Raw genomic sequence first — 15,287 nt, 5'->3', positions numbered from 1 at the left:
TTGCCACATGGGAGACAAGGAGAGGTCAAGGGACTCGATCCGATGAGGGAAAAAGATACCGGTGGCTCGGGGCGGCCTGTTCGGTAGTAGGTGTTCATGTTACTTGGCAGAAGCCCGGGTCTCTGTGCTGGGCGTTGAAGATTTTGATCTTTGACAAGAAAGGGAGGGGCCAATCAGTGTTGACTGCTTGTCAAAAAAGATAAAGCCTCGACCCAAAAACCCGAATACAATGACAGGATTGGACTAGTCCTTCTCTTTGTGAGTAAGCTTCTACGCTCAGGCTTGCCGTCGCTTGTAGTTCAATTTGCTCTTTTCTCTTATGAAAAGTTTTCTGCGAAACAAAAACGATCAGCATAAAAGAACACAATAAAATGTTGCTCTTTGTCTTGACCGAGGTCAAAGCCAGCCGCTCAAGCACGTCTCTGAGACTCGCAATCAGTTGATTGAGGGAAGTGTCCGGTCAGGTCAGCAACCAATTTTCAAGGAATATTACAGAATGGAAATCGTGGCTGGAGATGCAGTTTATCTAGAGCAACAGCACTAGGTAGCCGGTACCCAGGAACGGGCCCGAGCTATACCCTCCGAAGAAGGCCGGAAACGGTGGGCCGACCCGAGGTCTCCGCCCGGAAGGATACCTACCCTTTACTGCACCTCCCCCGCATCACCTGCGGGCTTTTGGAGCAATGGATCCATACTTAGCCGTCCGCCCAGGACACATACGGCGGAAGTGTGGCCAGATAAACTGCTACTCGGAAGTGGCAGGTACTCAATCCATTTGATAGCATCACGTCTTGGGAGTGAGTGAGTGCCTCGAGGAATGTGTGAGGTGAAGCTGTCCAATAGAATCGATGACGTCTATCTTTGCTGGGTGCCCGAAGCTGCGGGTTCCGAACAGATGCTTAGCTCCGTTTGATACAATTAGCATCTCTCGGAGAGTGAAATAAACCCACAGAAGAACAAAAGAAACAAGCGTACTAGTCGAGGCGGTGGTTTCTTTCGGCCTCGGGTGTTTTGTTCGATCTGGCCACTGGCGAAACAACTCCTGGAGCGGGGTTGGGGAGGTAGCTCCTGTTAGAGGGTACCTGAAGCCTAGCGTTCAGCACGGCTCAGGGATGGACCGTCGACTTGTAGCGGCTAAGCCCGGGGTACGGCCCCACTACGCCTCCCACCCACGATCCTCGCCCTTGCCTTGCGGCGGCCGTGGGTTGACGTTGGTTAAGGACACAGTTGTAGATAGACCCATCCGAGCTCAGAACCTCAAAATCTCACCACTCCAACAAACCAACCCCAGCACAAGCGTCTCGCTCGCAACACCCGGTAGTGAATTAGCTCGCCGTGATCCTTCCTCTTCTGCCTGGGCGCACTCTTCATCTTTTCCTTATCCCCGTCTTCCCTGTCGCCCAAGCCGACATCCACCCGAAGCTGCACACGAAAGCTAATCCCAGCGGACCCCTCCTTAAATCCAAAGGTGTTCCCGTCACAACTTCACCTTCGCAACAACCGGATTGTTACCAGCAGGACTGCGATCGCCTGACCCGACCATTCTTCCCCAGTAACCCCCGCCGACACGGTCTCAATGGCGCAGTTGCGAGGACAGGGCAGCTACGGCATCGGCGCGCCGGCGCCCTTTGGCGGAGACATCGATCAGAGGGTGGATCAGAGTCCTCTGGACACCATCCGCCAGCAAACCAGCAAGATTGAGGATCTTTTGGACACCGTCAGCGAGCCTATCAAGCCGTATGTTGCAGTCGATTGCTACTCCGGATATGGAGGGCTTCTCCCGTCGGGTCTGGGCTTGATCGCTAACCTCGGTCCTGAATAGCTTCCTTCCCGCCATTGGCCGCTTCCTCATCGTCGTGACCTTTATCGAAGACGCTCTCAGAATAATAACACAATGGAGCGACCAGCTTCTTTACCTCCATGACTACCGTCACAGTACGTGGCTCTAGGGAACTCTTGTGCAATGCGCTTCGCGACAATAGGACTGACACCCTTGTCTTTTAGTTCCCTCCGGTCTCACCCACCTTTTCCTGATCGCCAACGTTATCGTCATGGCCATCTGCTCAACCCTCGTCATCATCCGCCGGCATTCCGAGTACGCCGTCTGCGGTCTTATGGGTGTAGTTGTCACGCAGGCTCTCGGGTACGGTCTCATCTTTGACCTCAACTTCTTCCTGCGTAACCTGTCGGTCATGGGTGGTCTCCTGATGGTTCTCTCCGACTCGTGGGTGCGCAAGACCAAGGCCTTTGCCGGACTTCCCCAGCTCGAAGAGAAGGACCGCAAGATGTACTTCCAGCTCGCCGGTCGTGTTCTGCTCATCTTCCTCTTCATCGGCTTCGTTTTCTCTGGCGAGTGGTCCGTTCTCCGCATCATTGTCAGCTTGTTGGGCCTGGCCGCCTGCGTGATGGTTGTTGTTGGTTTCAAGGCCAAGTTCAGCGCCACCTTGTTGGTCGTCATTCTCAGCGTGTTCAACGTAATTGTGAACAACTTCTGGACTGTGAGTTTTTCTCCGAGTCAGCAAAAAATGCCAGTCGCTAACCCCATTGAACAGCTCCACGAGCACCACCCCCACAAGGACTTCGCCAAGTACGATTTCTTCCAGATTCTCTCCATTGTCGGTGGTCTCCTCCTGCTGGTCAACAGCGGTCCCGGCCAGTTCAGCATCGACGAGAAGAAGAAGGTGTACTAGACACATTGCGAAATGTCTTGTCATTGAAATTACACTGCGTGATTCATTGCATCTCTCGCATACAAAACAACAAATTATGAGAACACAACGCACACAGGATACCAAAAAGAGGAAGAGAAGAACTGGCCCAAGGATGGTGTTAAGGACGGGGGAAAGGACAAGCAAAGGGAACCGAGAGAAGGGCGTCAAGTTGGTCAAGCTAGGGAAGATGCAAATGGCCAGGCAAATCATGTTACCGGCGTAGCTTCATCCATCATTTTTATCTATTATCCGGTTTCTCTTCTCATTTGAGGGTTGTTGACATGTAGAAAATTGTTGATGGTTTTAGGAACAGCAAACATGTGTTCGAAATTCAATTGTTTCTATTCACCTGAATACTGCAAAAGAGAGCGACACATAAAAAAGCTCACCAACTACTGGCCAGGTAGCTGGTTACGAAAAACCTGTGTACGTCGGTTTTTAAACACTCTGTTTTTTGACACTCTGGTGTGTCATAGTCCTCATGTTGCCGCATGGTCTCCGCTTAGTTCTTGTGGGTCATGAAACGGTTCACAAGGTGAAGAAGAAGAATTGTGCTGCAACAGAGACTCGAATCCTAAGCTTTTGGCAGCTTAATATACGTTTGTGACCCCCCCAAAGTGCGCTCGTGTTTGACCGTTGCGCTGCGGACAAATCACCAGTACTTTGGGTTAGGAATTGGTTGGGGTATGAGGTTGGGGGGGGGGGGGTTGTTGTTGTTGTGATGGGTGGCTGCTTTGGGGTTAGTTTGGGGTGAGGAGATGCTGTTAAAAAAGCAGGGAGGCATAAGGTACTTGGAATTGGACTGGTTTGATGAGGGTATGCCACAAGCGCCATCGAGAGTTGGAAAAGAATAGAACACCGTTGTTCCAAATATGTAAAGCTCACCAGCTATCTACAATGTAGACAACCGGTTACGAAAAAAAACCGGTATTGGTAGTTTTTACCCTTTTTTTTTTTTTTTTTTTTGTTTGGTGACCCTTCGGTTTGACATGTTGAACATGCCACGCCTTCGGTTTTGATTGCTCAAGCTATATATATATATATATATACATATCTTGCTCACTTCTTGAAGAAACTGTGGGTCATAACGTTGTAGGTCATTGAGCGGTTCACAGTTTCTTCAGTTGGAAAAAGGCAAACTGAGATTTTGCTGGAAAGCTGGACTTCGAACTGACGAGGTTCGAGGTTGCGTGAAGCTGACCCCCAACCAGCAGCAAAAGCCACAAAAAGGCCAGCCACGGAAAAAAATTGCCGTCTTGGGAATTTTTATAATGTTCATAATCATCAGAAACTCGTTAGCAGACCCTTCTTCAACCGTAATCTGCAGCGGATGAGATGATTAAATCTCTTGTTCGAAACTGTGTTCAAACCTGACGAGGTTCTCCCCCGCAGACACTTTTAAGTCAGCCAAGGACGCGCTTGACGACTGCGACGAGCCGTGTTCTGCCTTGACGAGGTGCGAAAGAGAGAACAAGGAAAATGGGGTTATGAAGGGTGGATTGGGGCTGGGATGGATGGGGCGGGGTGGAAGAGTGGAGGGCCGGATGGCGAATGGTCAAGGACAGGAGTGAGTGGTGGTTGGCTGGCTGGTGTGTATGGAGTTGTGGCTGTTGGTATCTGATAAACAAAGACTACGGTATAATATTATACAGTAACTCCCAATGGGTAAAAAGCAAACATCCTGTCCGGAACGCCTTCAAGTTCGTTGAGCACCACAGCACCTGCCCAGCAGGGAGCCCCCTGCTTTGATGTCTCCCGTGCATCTCATTCCTCCATCCTAAAACAGTCTTTTGTGATATCAACATGTTGAATCCAACTGTAAACACAGCGTTGTCCTGTAGTCCACCGTATTTGCCATCTCGTGGCTCGTTTTGCCCCCCTTGATCCACCCAAGTAATCCCCTAGCCTGTTGCCTCCATGTTGAAGCCATCTTCGAGATAGTCGGTCGACATTGCGGCCCTCTAACCTCTTGCCTCCCCCCCTCCTTCCCACATCAATCAACTCCCCCACCTAAGGAATAATTAACTCCTCCATACTCCTCTTAGCAATATCAATAATCCTCAAACAAGTCGGCTGCTCCCCCCCAACCTCCCCATCCCCCAACTTCACATACCCCTTCATCCTCCTCACCACCCCCCGTTCGACCAACTCATCCATCAACCTATGCCTCCTCCTCGACCTCTCCTCCATCATCCCAATAATATCCTTCAACCCCAACATCCTCACATCCCTACACTCCACATCCGGCACCCCATAAACATCAATCTTGAGCAGTGCCCTAACCGTCAACCTCCACAACCCCGCCTCCATCACCCTTCCCTCCAGCTTCTCCGCCGCCCCGCACTGGTAAGGCTCCAGCTCGGCCAACGTCCCCCACAGACCCCCATACTCGGAAAGCGTAAACACAATCTTCCGCCTTTCCCTGTCAGCAGCAGCAGCCTCCTGATCAACCATTGTCAATATCCTCATGTACGCGTTCGAGAGGGATGGAAGCAGAGCCCCGAGCATCATGAGCGACTGAAGCGACACCATCGGCGGCTTGGCCAACGTGCCCGGGTTATCCGGGTTGAACAAGGGGACGTCGCTGCAGACTTTGCAGAGGATGGAGTCGTGGGCTGTTCGGGAGGCCGCTCGGGTGATGCGCATGGCGCGGGAGATGGATTTGGGGAGGACTTTTACTGATTCCATTGCTAGGTACAGCGAGGTTAGGCAGCTGCATGTTGGGGGGTCGTTGGAATGAGGGTCGGCGCTGGGGGAGGAGGAGGATGAGGAAGAGCTCCCTCCCGGGGAAAGACTGGGGACGGAACAATCGTCGGGGATGGTGGGGATGTTGTTGGGGATGGAGAAGATTTCGGTGACGTCTTCTTGGGAGATCTCGGGTGCTTGGCTGGTAGGGGGTTGTTGGCAGACGGAAGAATTGAAGTCGATCTGTCCGAGGTCGGTGCCGAAGGCGAAGAACTGTCCTGGGGGCTCGGATACGGGGGTTTTGTTGATGGGCTCGATGGGGGGTAATGGGTTGAGGTGTTGTGGGAGGGGGTCGGTGGGGAGGTACTGGTTGGGTGGGAATTGAGTGGAGGGGTCGATGATGTCTATGAAGTTGAGGTCGGCGTTGCTCATGTCGAGGAAGGAGAAGTCGAGATCCATGGCGAGGGTTGGGTCGAACTCTGGAAGTGCAAAGTCGTCGGGGTTGAAAGGTGGAATAGGGGTGATGTTCGCCGGGAGGGCTGGGAGGGCTGGTGCAGTCTCTGCGGTAACGACATTTGGCTTGTCTTTCTGAGCATTGGTTTCAGTGTTTTCAGTGGCGTCAATCTTAACATGTGCTCGTTTTCTCGGCCTTCCCATGGGTTTCTGAGGCGAGTAGACGCATTTGATGCCTTCGCGCTTGCATCGAGCGCATCCATCGATTTCTTTGGAACAGGCGAGCTTTCGGCCTCCTGTAGAGAGTCAGAAGACTATCCTCAAAGCAAGATCATCAAGGGCGGCATACGGCATTCGTCGCAGGCACGACGCTTTGGCTGTTCGCCGGCCTTGCGGGCAGTGTTTGTGCTCATCTTTTGTGGCTCCCAGAGCGTCGCTTATAGATATGTATCGACAGATGGTTGATTGATAATTAAGTTGACAACTTGCTCGTTCTAGAAGTCAGACGAGAACCGTCGGACGGTAGGTTGCAAGGTTTAAGATGGCGGTCAACGTAAGCAAGCATAAACAAAAAGGATGGGTTGGTTGGGATATCAGCTGAAGGGCAACATGGCCTGTTTGTCCGAATCCACGTAACCGAGGGGTACCTATAAAGGATTCGTACCACAAGCCTCCCCGCGTAGGATCGTCCAAATGCGTCTCATAAGTTCCGTGAAAGTAAAACGGCTCAATCGTGCTCCCGCTGGTCATTGGAGGGGAGGCCTTTCTTGCAGTCATATACATAAAGGGAGCCGCACTTTGAGCGTATCATTTGTCAGCACTCGCCTGTTGGCTATCAAGGTTCACATGTGTAACTCACGCTGCTTTAACTGGGATCTTTTTCACTGTCCGTAGTCAGTGGGAGTACGGTTGATTGCTCGTTCGAATGCATATCCTGGCATGTTTGTGTGATTGGCGCGGGCGCGAAAACACATGCCCCAGGTGTATGACTTGGGCCCAAAACATTTCATCTCGAGTCCAACATTCGAGTCCCTACCAGATGCAGTCGAGAAGTTCAGATGAGGTGGGGTTTGAGTTTCTCAAGAGCTCACTCAAGACTTGTCCCAGACAGGCTAGTGCATCACGTTAGCTTCTCGGCACAAAAGCGGTGAGCGAGCTGGGCCCCGCCAAAACTCCAAAGATTGGCAGAAATCCGCTAAAAAAAAAGATTGTCCATGGAAATTTTGGGGCCATCGGCTGCAGCGCGACAGTAACCAGTCCAGACATCCTAACCCGTCAATTTCAGCACAATGAAGTCAAAACCGGTAGAAAAGAAGCGCAAGGCGAGGGACGAGGAATCCGACTCGGAGGCTGACGACGAGCTCGCAAATGGTCTTTTCGACGGTGTTTTGGAGGCCAGCGAAGATGAGGAGGACTACATTCCGTCCGACGAAATCGACGATGTCGACAGCGAAAGCGAGGTCAGCGAAGGTAGCGAGGACGCCGAGGAGGAGGAGGGGGATGACGATGCGCTCTTGAGCGACGACATTCCGTCAGATGATGAAATGGGGAAGCTCAGCAAGGATGCTGAGGAACTTGAAATTACGGAACCGGGCGTTGACCCAAAGCCAAAGCACCAAGAGGAGGAGGACCGCAATTACAAAGTTGTGAAGGACGCCAATGGTGGAGAGAGATATGTCTACGAGTACGTAGAAAAGTAGCAACCTAGGGAATGCGAAATGGAGGGCTAATACGGGGGCGTCAACAGTGAAATCGACCCAGTCTACGATTCCGACGATTCAGATGCCCAAGGCCCCGTTAACACGATAGGAAACATCCCCCTCAGCTTCTACGACAGCTACCCACACATCGGCTACGACATCAATGGCAAGAAGATTATGCGCCCAGCCACTGGCGATGCGCTGCAAAGTCTTCTCGATACCATTGAGGTCCCCAAGGGCTGGACTGGTTTGACCGACATCAACACCGGAAACCCGCTCAATCTTACACAGGAGGAGCTGGAGCTGGTCCGTCGTGTCCAGCATGGTCTTGTTCCTGACGAGGGTTATGACCCCTATCCCGATACCGTCGAATGGTTTAGTTCTAAGCAAGAAACGATGCGTAAGAAAACGCCTGTCAATTGGTGGAACTGAATCATAGCTAACCTCAAAACAGCCCTCAGCGCGGCCCCGGAACCCAAGAGGCGCTTCTTGCCATCCAAGAACGAGGCTAAGCAGGTGATGAAATTGGTCCGCGCCATTCGCGAAGGCAGAATCCTTCCTTACAAGCCTCCTGAGGAGCGTGAAAGAGAGGAGGAAGAGAAGGAGGAGGTTCAGTTCGATCTTTGGCAAGATGAGGAGCCAGCGGCACCAAATCCTATGCACATTCCTGCGCCTAAGCTCCCACCTCCTGGCTATGAAATGAGTTACAATCCTCCTGAGGAGTACTTGCCGTAAGTGACGGTCAGATTCGTTGTTCCCAAGCAAACAGACTAATAGTTTCACAGAACAAAGGAAGAACGCGAAGAGTGGGAGAAGACTGACCCTGAGGACCGCGAGAAGGAGTTCCTCCCTCAAAAGTTCAACTCTCTTCGCAAGGTACCTGCGTGGGGCACTTTGGTCAAGGAGAGATTCGAACGGTGCATGGACCTTTATCTTGCTCCCCGTGTGCGGAAAAACAGGCTCAACATTGACCCCAACTCGCTTCTTCCCAAGCTTCCTTCGCCTGCTGAGTTGAAGCCATTCCCTACCGTTGTCCAGACCATCTTCCGCGGCCACGAGGGCACGGTAAGAAGTGTCGCGATAGACCCTGTAAGTTTTCCTCTAACTATACGTGAGCACGGATGACAAAATGCTGACCACCAACAGACCGGTGTGGCTTTGGCTACAGGCGGCAGTGACGGCACTGTGCGCGTATGGGAGTTGTTGACCGGCCGGCAAGTATGGTCTGTGAAGTTGAGCAGTGAAGACCCAGTCTATACCGTCCGCTGGAGACCAACCAAGGATGCCTTTGTCCTTGCTGCTTCTGCGGGTGAGGATGTCTTCTTGATGGTTCCGCCACACTCGAGCGTCACGCCTACACTTGACCAGGCAAGCCGTGATGTTCTCGCTGCTGGCTTCGGCTACGCAACCAATGGTCAACAACCAGCCACAGCTCCCGGTAAGGAGCCTGCTGGCAAGTGGGCCAGACCTGGCACCAAGCTTGAAGACGCAGGTGTTCTTGTCAGGGTCACAGTCAGGTCCGCTGTCAAGGTCATTACCTGGCACAGAAGAGGCGATCACTTTGCGACAGTGTCCCCTGAGGGCCAGCGCAGCTCTGTGGCGATTCACACCTTGTCCAAGCACCTTACCCAGATTCCTTTCCGGAAACTCCACGGTCTTGCACAGACTGTGGTGTTCCACCCGCTGAAGCCACTCTTCTTCGTTGCGACGATGCGCACAGTGCGGTGCTATGATCTTCAGAAGGTGGAGCTGGTCAAGATTGTCCAGCCTGGTGCTAAATGGTATGCTGCCCAACGTCCATCTGATAAAGGAGACTCGCTAACGAATTTACAGGATCTCGTCACTTGACATTCACTCTGGCGGCGATCACTTGATTGTCGGCAGTTACGATAGGCGGTTGCTCTGGCACGACCTTGACTTGTCCAACCGGCCACACAAGACAATGAGATTCCATCCAAAGGCCATCCGTGCCGTGCGGTTCCACAAGGGCGGACTTCCGTTGTTCGCAGACGCCAGTGACGACGGCACGTTGCAGATCTTTTATGGCAAGGTGCCCAATGACCAGCTTGAAAGCCCTACAATCGTGCCAGTCAAGCAACTTAAGGGCCACAAGGTTGTCAACCAAGTGGGTGTCGTGGATATCGACTGGCACCCGAGAGAACCGTGGTGTGTGTCTGCCGGAGCGGATGGAACGGCGAGATTGTGGATGTAATGTAGCTGGGGAGTCTGGATTGGTTCTGGGGAAGGGGGGCGGGTCAGGAGACACTTGTTGTACGGAAGTAGTGCATGCCTGCCTGGGAGCGGAGTTTTTGGGGCTACAAAAGGTCTTGAGAGTTAAATACCATTATATCTATTTGTATTTACCATTGGCAGGAAAGCGTTGTAATGTGACCCTGCATATCTGGTCTTATCATGTATTGGGCCATGTGTCAATCGTTGGGCCGCTGGTGGTATGGGGTATAAGGTGACGGATCCCTGTCGGATGCTTTCGATGCTTCGACAGCATCCCAGTCAACATTTGACTGCATACCGTAAGCATCCATCTCCATACATTTTCACACCACTTTGAGTCTGACGTGTGCCTCGATGGTGCATAATAGTATTTGGAAAGCTATATAAGCCGGACACCTCGGATCTTCGCGGACCTTCGGTGCATATGTAGGTTTGTCCTTCTCCGCCTCCCTCCCCTCATTACTTTTTGTCACTTAGTGTGCCCTACTGTCCCACCCTAACCCATAGCTTCATCTCCACCGACATTCAATTTAACTTCCTCAACCTTAACTTGACCCCCCCCCCCTCCCCTCTCTCTCTCTCTCTCGGGGTTCCTAAACAATACTCGACACCCCATCCTTGAACCTCTCAAACAACCTCAAATCGACCGCCTCGGCCATGGCCTTGTACCCCGTCGGGTTCAAGTGAAGGTAATCCCCCGTGTCATACTCTGGTCTCAGCCGCGTCTCATTCTTTGGATCCCTCACCGCCTTGTCAAAGTCAATCACCGCGTCGAACCTCCCGCTGGTCCTAATCCACCTATTCACCCTCACCCTCTGCTCCTCCCTCCTCGGTTCCCCATACGCCTGGCCCGGCCCGCTCATGGGCGTGATCGTCGCCCCAAATACGGCAATCCCACGCCCGTGAAGCCGGGTGATGATCTGCTCATAAGCTTGAATGAGACGATCCCCTGTCTTGACTAGGTCGCCTTCGGCAGCGGTGCCAAGGTCGTTGACGCCCTCGAAAAGAACCACGTATTTTACTCCGTTGTGAGCGAGGACGTCCCTTGCTATCCGGCCCAGCGCGTTGGGTCCGAGCCCGTCGGCTAGGACCCTGTTGCCTCCGGCGGCTTGGTTGATGACGCTCATTCCTGAACCGCCGCGACGTTGGGATTCGAGCCGGCGGAGGAGTTGGTCGGGCCAACGGTCGTTGCCGTTTGTGGTTGAGCCGCGGCCGTCGGTGATGCTGTCGCCGATGATGACTAGGCTCCCGAGGGTTCTTTTCTTGTCTACCCAGCCTTCGACCGCGGAGAGGATGAACCACCGGTCTACCCTCACCGCCTCGGATGGCAAGTCGACTGCTTTGGTGTGGTCGCCGTTGATGAACCAGCTGCTTGTTCGGCTGCCTGGGTGGCCGGAGATTCGCTTGCCTTGCTGGCCTTGCTGGATGTAGATTGTGACGGCGAGGTTGGTCTCGGCTTTGACGTTGAGGTTTCTGATGGGGTCCGAGATGGCGATGGCGCCGTTGGGGATGGTGAAGGATTTGCTTCCGCCCGAGAAGGTGACTTGGCGGAGGGTTCTGGGCTGGATGGAGGGGGAGCCGGCCGTGCCGTTGAGGGGGAGGGCGATGGTGACGGCGGAGATGTGGAGATCGGCAGAGGGGCCGCCGAATTCGTTGGAGAGGGAGAGGCGGATGTGGGGAGCGGGTTGGGTGAGGTGGATGGTTTGGCGGATGGTGGTGTTGGTGTAGATGGAGTCCTCGCCGGTCTGGAACAGGGGATGGGTCAGCAAGAATCTCTCGATACAAGAAGAAAGGTATGTTTGATGTGGAAAAGGAACTTACAAACGGCGCAGGCGGCAGATTATGCGGTTCTACCTCCTGAGGCATCGAAGCCCAGAGATCGACCCATTGACTGCCATCATCATGGCCCTGAACAACACCGGCGAGAGCGAGGCCGAGGCCGAGGAGGAAACCCCGGAGAATTGCCATTTTGACGACAACGACGAGGCGAATAGGAAATGCGAGCCTACCTACCCTTCCATCTCGACGACACACCGACCTACCCTACCTCACCGATCTACTTATACACCACTACAGCAACAAGATGCAGGAACAACACCACCCCCATCGGGACGGCAACAGTAGTATCCATCGGGACGACACCACGAGTTGACCGTGACGGCAATATATCAGGCTAAACCGGCTTTACCCTAGGAGTTGCCATTCGGAATTTGGCTTTTCTTTTTCATGGGCTTTAAACGTCTTAGCACGATGGAGCACCGCGGGAGAACACCGTTGGCGAATGCTACCCTATCACCACATCATCCTACCATCCCCGCATCTACAAAACCGACCCGGGACCCGGGAACATCGGTGGAGAACTGTGAGTTGTGGAAAAAACAAGTGTTTTTTTTTTTTGGAGGGGGGGGAGGATTGGAGAACGGCAAGGTTGCATGAGTGGGTGACCAGTCGTTGACCTATAATTACTTCGTACACCAGCATCACCACATCCACACCCAAGTATAGGAAAAGTCCAAGCGGATTTATCATGCAAGCACCGAAAGATCAGATGGACGGGAACGTCGAAGATCCCGGCCGAGCGGCTTGGACCGGCCCGTTGGGTGGCAAAGATGAGCTCATATGAAGAAAAGAAAAAAGAAGGAACCGGAGTTCGATTGTTTTGATTGCTCAGATAAAACAAGAAAAAGAAAATCCCATATAGGTATGATAAAAAAATCTGTTTGACAAACAAAAAAAGAAAAAAGAATTCCAAAACACAAACGCTTGCTTATTCCGACCCTTTTCCCCCTTTCCTTTTCATTCCTTTCTAACCCAACTCCCAGATAGCCAAGCCAAGTCAGTTTATAAACTCCTATTACCCACTGTCCCCTTCTCCCGAAATGCATGTCGACAATGTTAGCGAACCGATCGATAATGGAGAGAACCTGCCTCCCTATCTTCATGCCGGCATGGTAATGATAACGTATCCCCCCTCCCCTCCCTTCCCTCGCGGCCTTCCCTTCCGACCTTCTCTTAATCAAACAGGGATGTGTGCTATTTTTTTATCCTTTTCGCGAGATTATGAAAATAAAGGAGAACGCCACAGCCCCATCTCCGGGCCTAAGGGTATCAAGGACGCCACCCATCAATTTGACCACCGGACGAAGACAGACGACAACCAACCACAAGGCAACCCGGCGATGATAAAACAACACAACATCGTAACGACAACGCAAGCCATGACAACAATACCAAAGACAACCTCATGACGACAAGCTCGATCGAAGCAACGAAAACAAAAAGCCACAACTGAACGATAACGATAATATCCAACGACGCAAAGATAAAAGAAGAGACTGACAGAAGGAATCGACCAGGCCGGTGTCTTGCAGCAGCTTGAGTAGGATTCCGATGAGGACCGGAGTCTTGTTGGCGGCGATAATGGACCGAGACTGGCAACGGATGAGTCTTTCGAGGACGAGACAGCATCGACTTTTTGGCATGACAAGGTCGGCCGGCTGACATGATGATACGAGAGCAGCTCGCTGGATAATGGGTGCTTTGCTACCGATCAGACTCTGCCCGAGTGGTAAAAGCAAACCGAAGGCAAGGCGGAGACTTGGCGAAGCGACGAGCGCTTTTCAATCGGGAAGGACGGCTGAGAAGATGCAACTGCTGGCAACCGGTCGCCAATGATGAGCGAAACATGTTTGTCATTAGTGACGAGTGCGACTGACTCTTCGGTCGACAAGGCGGCTTGACACGTGAGAGGTCGGATTGGAAAGCGACAGGGCGCGAAGGGCAGTGATGGTACTCGACGACAGAAGTTGATGGTTGGGTCTTGAGAGGGATGTTTGTCGAGTATGCGAGACCAACCAGTCTACCGGCCGACCTTCCTAGACGGCAAGCGACGACTAATTGCCAGCAGGGTGCGGAGCACCATAGGGAGCGAGAGCCTCGTTGCTCCACTCTCCAGCAAACATCAGTTGCTCGTTCACGGAAATGGGTTCCATCATGTGGGTCCAGCTGCTGTTGCTAACAACGCTCCTGGTGCTTGCCACGCTGGATGAGTAACCCTTCTTCACGAGGGCCTGGTGCTGGACGAGACGGCGAGCACCAGTACCGCCCACCCAGCGCTCGACATCGTGGGAGCAGATGCCCTGGTGGAGGTCCACGTTGGCGAAGGAGAGAGTGAGGATGTCAGGGGTGGAGGCGGCCTGTGAGGGGGATGTGGCGTTGGGGGCAAAGTTGGAAGGGGTTGCTTGCATCGACAAGGCTTGATCGGCGGCGTCATCATCCCGAATCTGGGTGTCATCGGTCCCGGCGGTCTCGGTGGAGTCCTCGTTGGACATGGCCCGTTGGGTGTGGGCAACGGCGTCAAGCTCCTCTTCGAACGAGGTTGCAGCATCGTGACCGATACGACCCGATGGGATATTGTCATCATTGAAGTGAGGTTTTCTCCCCTTCGTGTGAGTCTCGTCGACGAAGTCGCTCGCCTCCGCTCTGGAGATGACGCTCCAATCCTCGCTGGGTGTGCGTTGACGGTCGTTGCTGGACATTATGGCAATGTGTGTGCGGCACTGGGCGAGCTGGTGAATGTGAGTGCTCGAGGATGAGGCTGGGAAGCCTTCGTCTGACCAATGTCTGGTCAGCATCGTGTTGGTTGAGGATGTTGAGAGGAAAGGAGAGGAGGGAGGATTGCTCACTTTAACGGAAAGAAAGCTTGGATTGACACGCGAGGGAACGCGGAGAGAGTGCGTTATCTGAAGAGGAAACGGATGACGGGGAACAGCCCGGAGACTGGGCAGCAGCCAGGGACGACAACGACGGTGGGACACAGGCAGTGTGCTGGACTGTGGGGCGAAATGCTTCTCAACAAAAAGCCGAGCGTGCTGGTGGTGTGTGCTCTTGGGGATGGGATGGAGGATCCGCTGGGGACAGCTGGGGAACTGCTTCCGAAGGCTTTATAGGGACGACAAAATGGCGCCCCACCGGCAGTTGAGAGAGGAGTGTGGTTTGGGGGTTGGGTTCGGGTTACACAGAGTGACCCATGTACGATGTGGGGGATGAGGTCACACGATGGGAGCTGGTCAGAGAAAAGACCAGGCGGGTGCCGGTATCGCAGAGAGAGGGTTGTCACGGCCCCGGGCCGCTGGTATCCAGAACGCATCGACGCAAGAACCCGTTGACACGCTTTAGTTCGCAGTCAGAATCAGTGTTCTCCATCTTTCCGTCACCCCTCTCGTCGTGCCGTCGGGCCATGATGCCCGCAAGCTCAGGCGGTATGTGATACAACAACCTCCCCGGCTGGGTCCAGAGACATCGAGATATTTGGCTGTGGGGAAACAGGGGGTGCCAGTCAGGCCGGCTGGCAGTGCTAGTTGGCAAAGTCTCTTGTTCGGGCAGAAATACCTTCGTCCAGATGCTGGGCGGTCCTTACGATTTCAGAAGTACGAACAGCTGCCACCACGGCCTTAAACCCGGCGGCGTAGCGTAGCCTGGTGGTGGGGCGGACGGAACACCTCTC

The 15,287-nt window shown here is 53.3% G+C and overlaps 5 protein-coding genes across 5 annotated transcripts; 2 read left to right on the top strand and 3 right to left on the bottom strand.

The window, feature by feature from the left end:
* Positions 1-1,164: 1,164 nt before the first annotated feature.
* Positions 1,165-3,025, top strand: ERV29 (ER-derived vesicles protein erv29). Its single transcript, XM_062874258.1, has 4 exons — positions 1,165-1,737; positions 1,823-1,935; positions 2,005-2,498; positions 2,553-3,025. The coding sequence occupies exons 1-4, from the start codon at positions 1,577-1,579 to the stop codon at positions 2,688-2,690; spliced, it is 906 nt and encodes a 301-aa protein (XP_062737375.1). The 5' UTR covers positions 1,165-1,576; the 3' UTR covers positions 2,691-3,025.
* A 1,687-nt stretch (positions 3,026-4,712) lies between these two features.
* QC761_109670 (uncharacterized protein) lies at positions 4,713-6,913 on the bottom strand. The gene is made up of 4 exons (XM_062874257.1): positions 6,709-6,913; positions 6,199-6,645; positions 4,845-6,145; positions 4,713-4,784 (listed from the first exon to the last, which is right to left on the bottom strand). The coding sequence occupies exons 2-4, from the start codon at positions 6,260-6,262 to the stop codon at positions 4,722-4,724; spliced, it is 1,428 nt and encodes a 475-aa protein (XP_062737374.1). The 5' UTR covers positions 6,263-6,645; positions 6,709-6,913; the 3' UTR covers positions 4,713-4,721.
* ERB1 (Ribosome biogenesis protein erb1) lies at positions 6,765-9,915 on the top strand. Its single transcript, XM_062874256.1, has 6 exons — positions 6,765-7,533; positions 7,597-7,949; positions 8,004-8,280; positions 8,335-8,638; positions 8,696-9,330; positions 9,383-9,915. Exons 1-6 carry the CDS (start codon positions 7,139-7,141, stop codon positions 9,759-9,761), a joined length of 2,343 nt encoding a protein of 780 aa, XP_062737373.1. The 5' UTR covers positions 6,765-7,138; the 3' UTR covers positions 9,762-9,915.
* Positions 9,906-12,175, bottom strand: QC761_109650 (uncharacterized protein). Its single transcript, XM_062874255.1, has 2 exons — positions 11,603-12,175; positions 9,906-11,526 (listed from the first exon to the last, which is right to left on the bottom strand). The coding sequence occupies exons 1-2, from the start codon at positions 11,747-11,749 to the stop codon at positions 10,375-10,377; spliced, it is 1,299 nt and encodes a 432-aa protein (XP_062737372.1). The 5' UTR covers positions 11,750-12,175; the 3' UTR covers positions 9,906-10,374.
* Positions 12,176-13,674: 1,499 nt separating this feature from the next.
* QC761_109640 (uncharacterized protein) lies at positions 13,675-14,319 on the bottom strand (the record flags this gene model as incomplete). The annotated part of the gene is made up of 1 exon (XM_062874254.1): positions 13,675-14,319. One exon carries the CDS (start codon positions 14,317-14,319, stop codon positions 13,675-13,677), a length of 645 nt encoding a protein of 214 aa, XP_062737371.1.
* Between the last annotated feature and the right edge of the window lie 968 nt (positions 14,320-15,287).

The sequence above is a fragment of the Podospora bellae-mahoneyi genome (assembly GCF_035222275.1).
Source record: "Podospora bellae-mahoneyi strain CBS 112042 chromosome 1 map unlocalized CBS112042p_1, whole genome shotgun sequence".
In the NCBI taxonomy this organism is placed as follows: domain Eukaryota; kingdom Fungi; phylum Ascomycota; class Sordariomycetes; order Sordariales; family Podosporaceae; genus Podospora; species Podospora bellae-mahoneyi.
The sequence above is the reverse complement of the archived record's forward strand: the minus strand, read 5'-3'. Positions and strand labels throughout refer to the sequence as shown.

Bases quoted from the DNA above. Each gene is read 5' to 3' on its own strand.
- ERV29 (XM_062874258.1), top strand. From the start codon at position 1,577: ATGGCGCAGTTGCGAGGACAGGGCAGCTACGGCATCGGCGCGCCGGCG. The intron at 1,936-2,004 runs GTACGTGGCTCT...CTTGTCTTTTAG, and splicing joins CCTCCATGACTACCGTCACA to TTCCCTCCGGTCTCACCCAC. The intron at 2,499-2,552 runs GTGAGTTTTTCT...CCCATTGAACAG, and splicing joins TTGTGAACAACTTCTGGACT to CTCCACGAGCACCACCCCCA.
- QC761_109670 (XM_062874257.1), bottom strand. From the start codon at position 6,262: ATGAGCACAAACACTGCCCGCAAGGCCGGCGAACAGCCAAAGCGTCGT. The intron at 6,146-6,198 runs GTATGCCGCCCT...GACTCTCTACAG, and splicing joins TCGTGCCTGCGACGAATGCC to GAGGCCGAAAGCTCGCCTGT. The intron at 4,785-4,844 runs GTGGTGAGGAGG...GGGGGGGAGCAG, and splicing joins ATGAGTTGGTCGAACGGGGG to CCGACTTGTTTGAGGATTAT.
- ERB1 (XM_062874256.1), top strand. From the start codon at position 7,139: ATGAAGTCAAAACCGGTAGAAAAGAAGCGCAAGGCGAGGGACGAGGAA. The intron at 7,534-7,596 runs GTACGTAGAAAA...GGGCGTCAACAG, and splicing joins GGAGAGAGATATGTCTACGA to TGAAATCGACCCAGTCTACG. The intron at 9,331-9,382 runs GTATGCTGCCCA...ACGAATTTACAG, and splicing joins GTCCAGCCTGGTGCTAAATG to GATCTCGTCACTTGACATTC.
- QC761_109650 (XM_062874255.1), bottom strand. From the start codon at position 11,749: ATGGCAATTCTCCGGGGTTTCCTCCTCGGCCTCGGCCTCGCTCTCGCC. The intron at 11,527-11,602 runs GTAAGTTCCTTT...CCCCTGTTCCAG, and splicing joins ATCTGCCGCCTGCGCCGTTT to ACCGGCGAGGACTCCATCTA.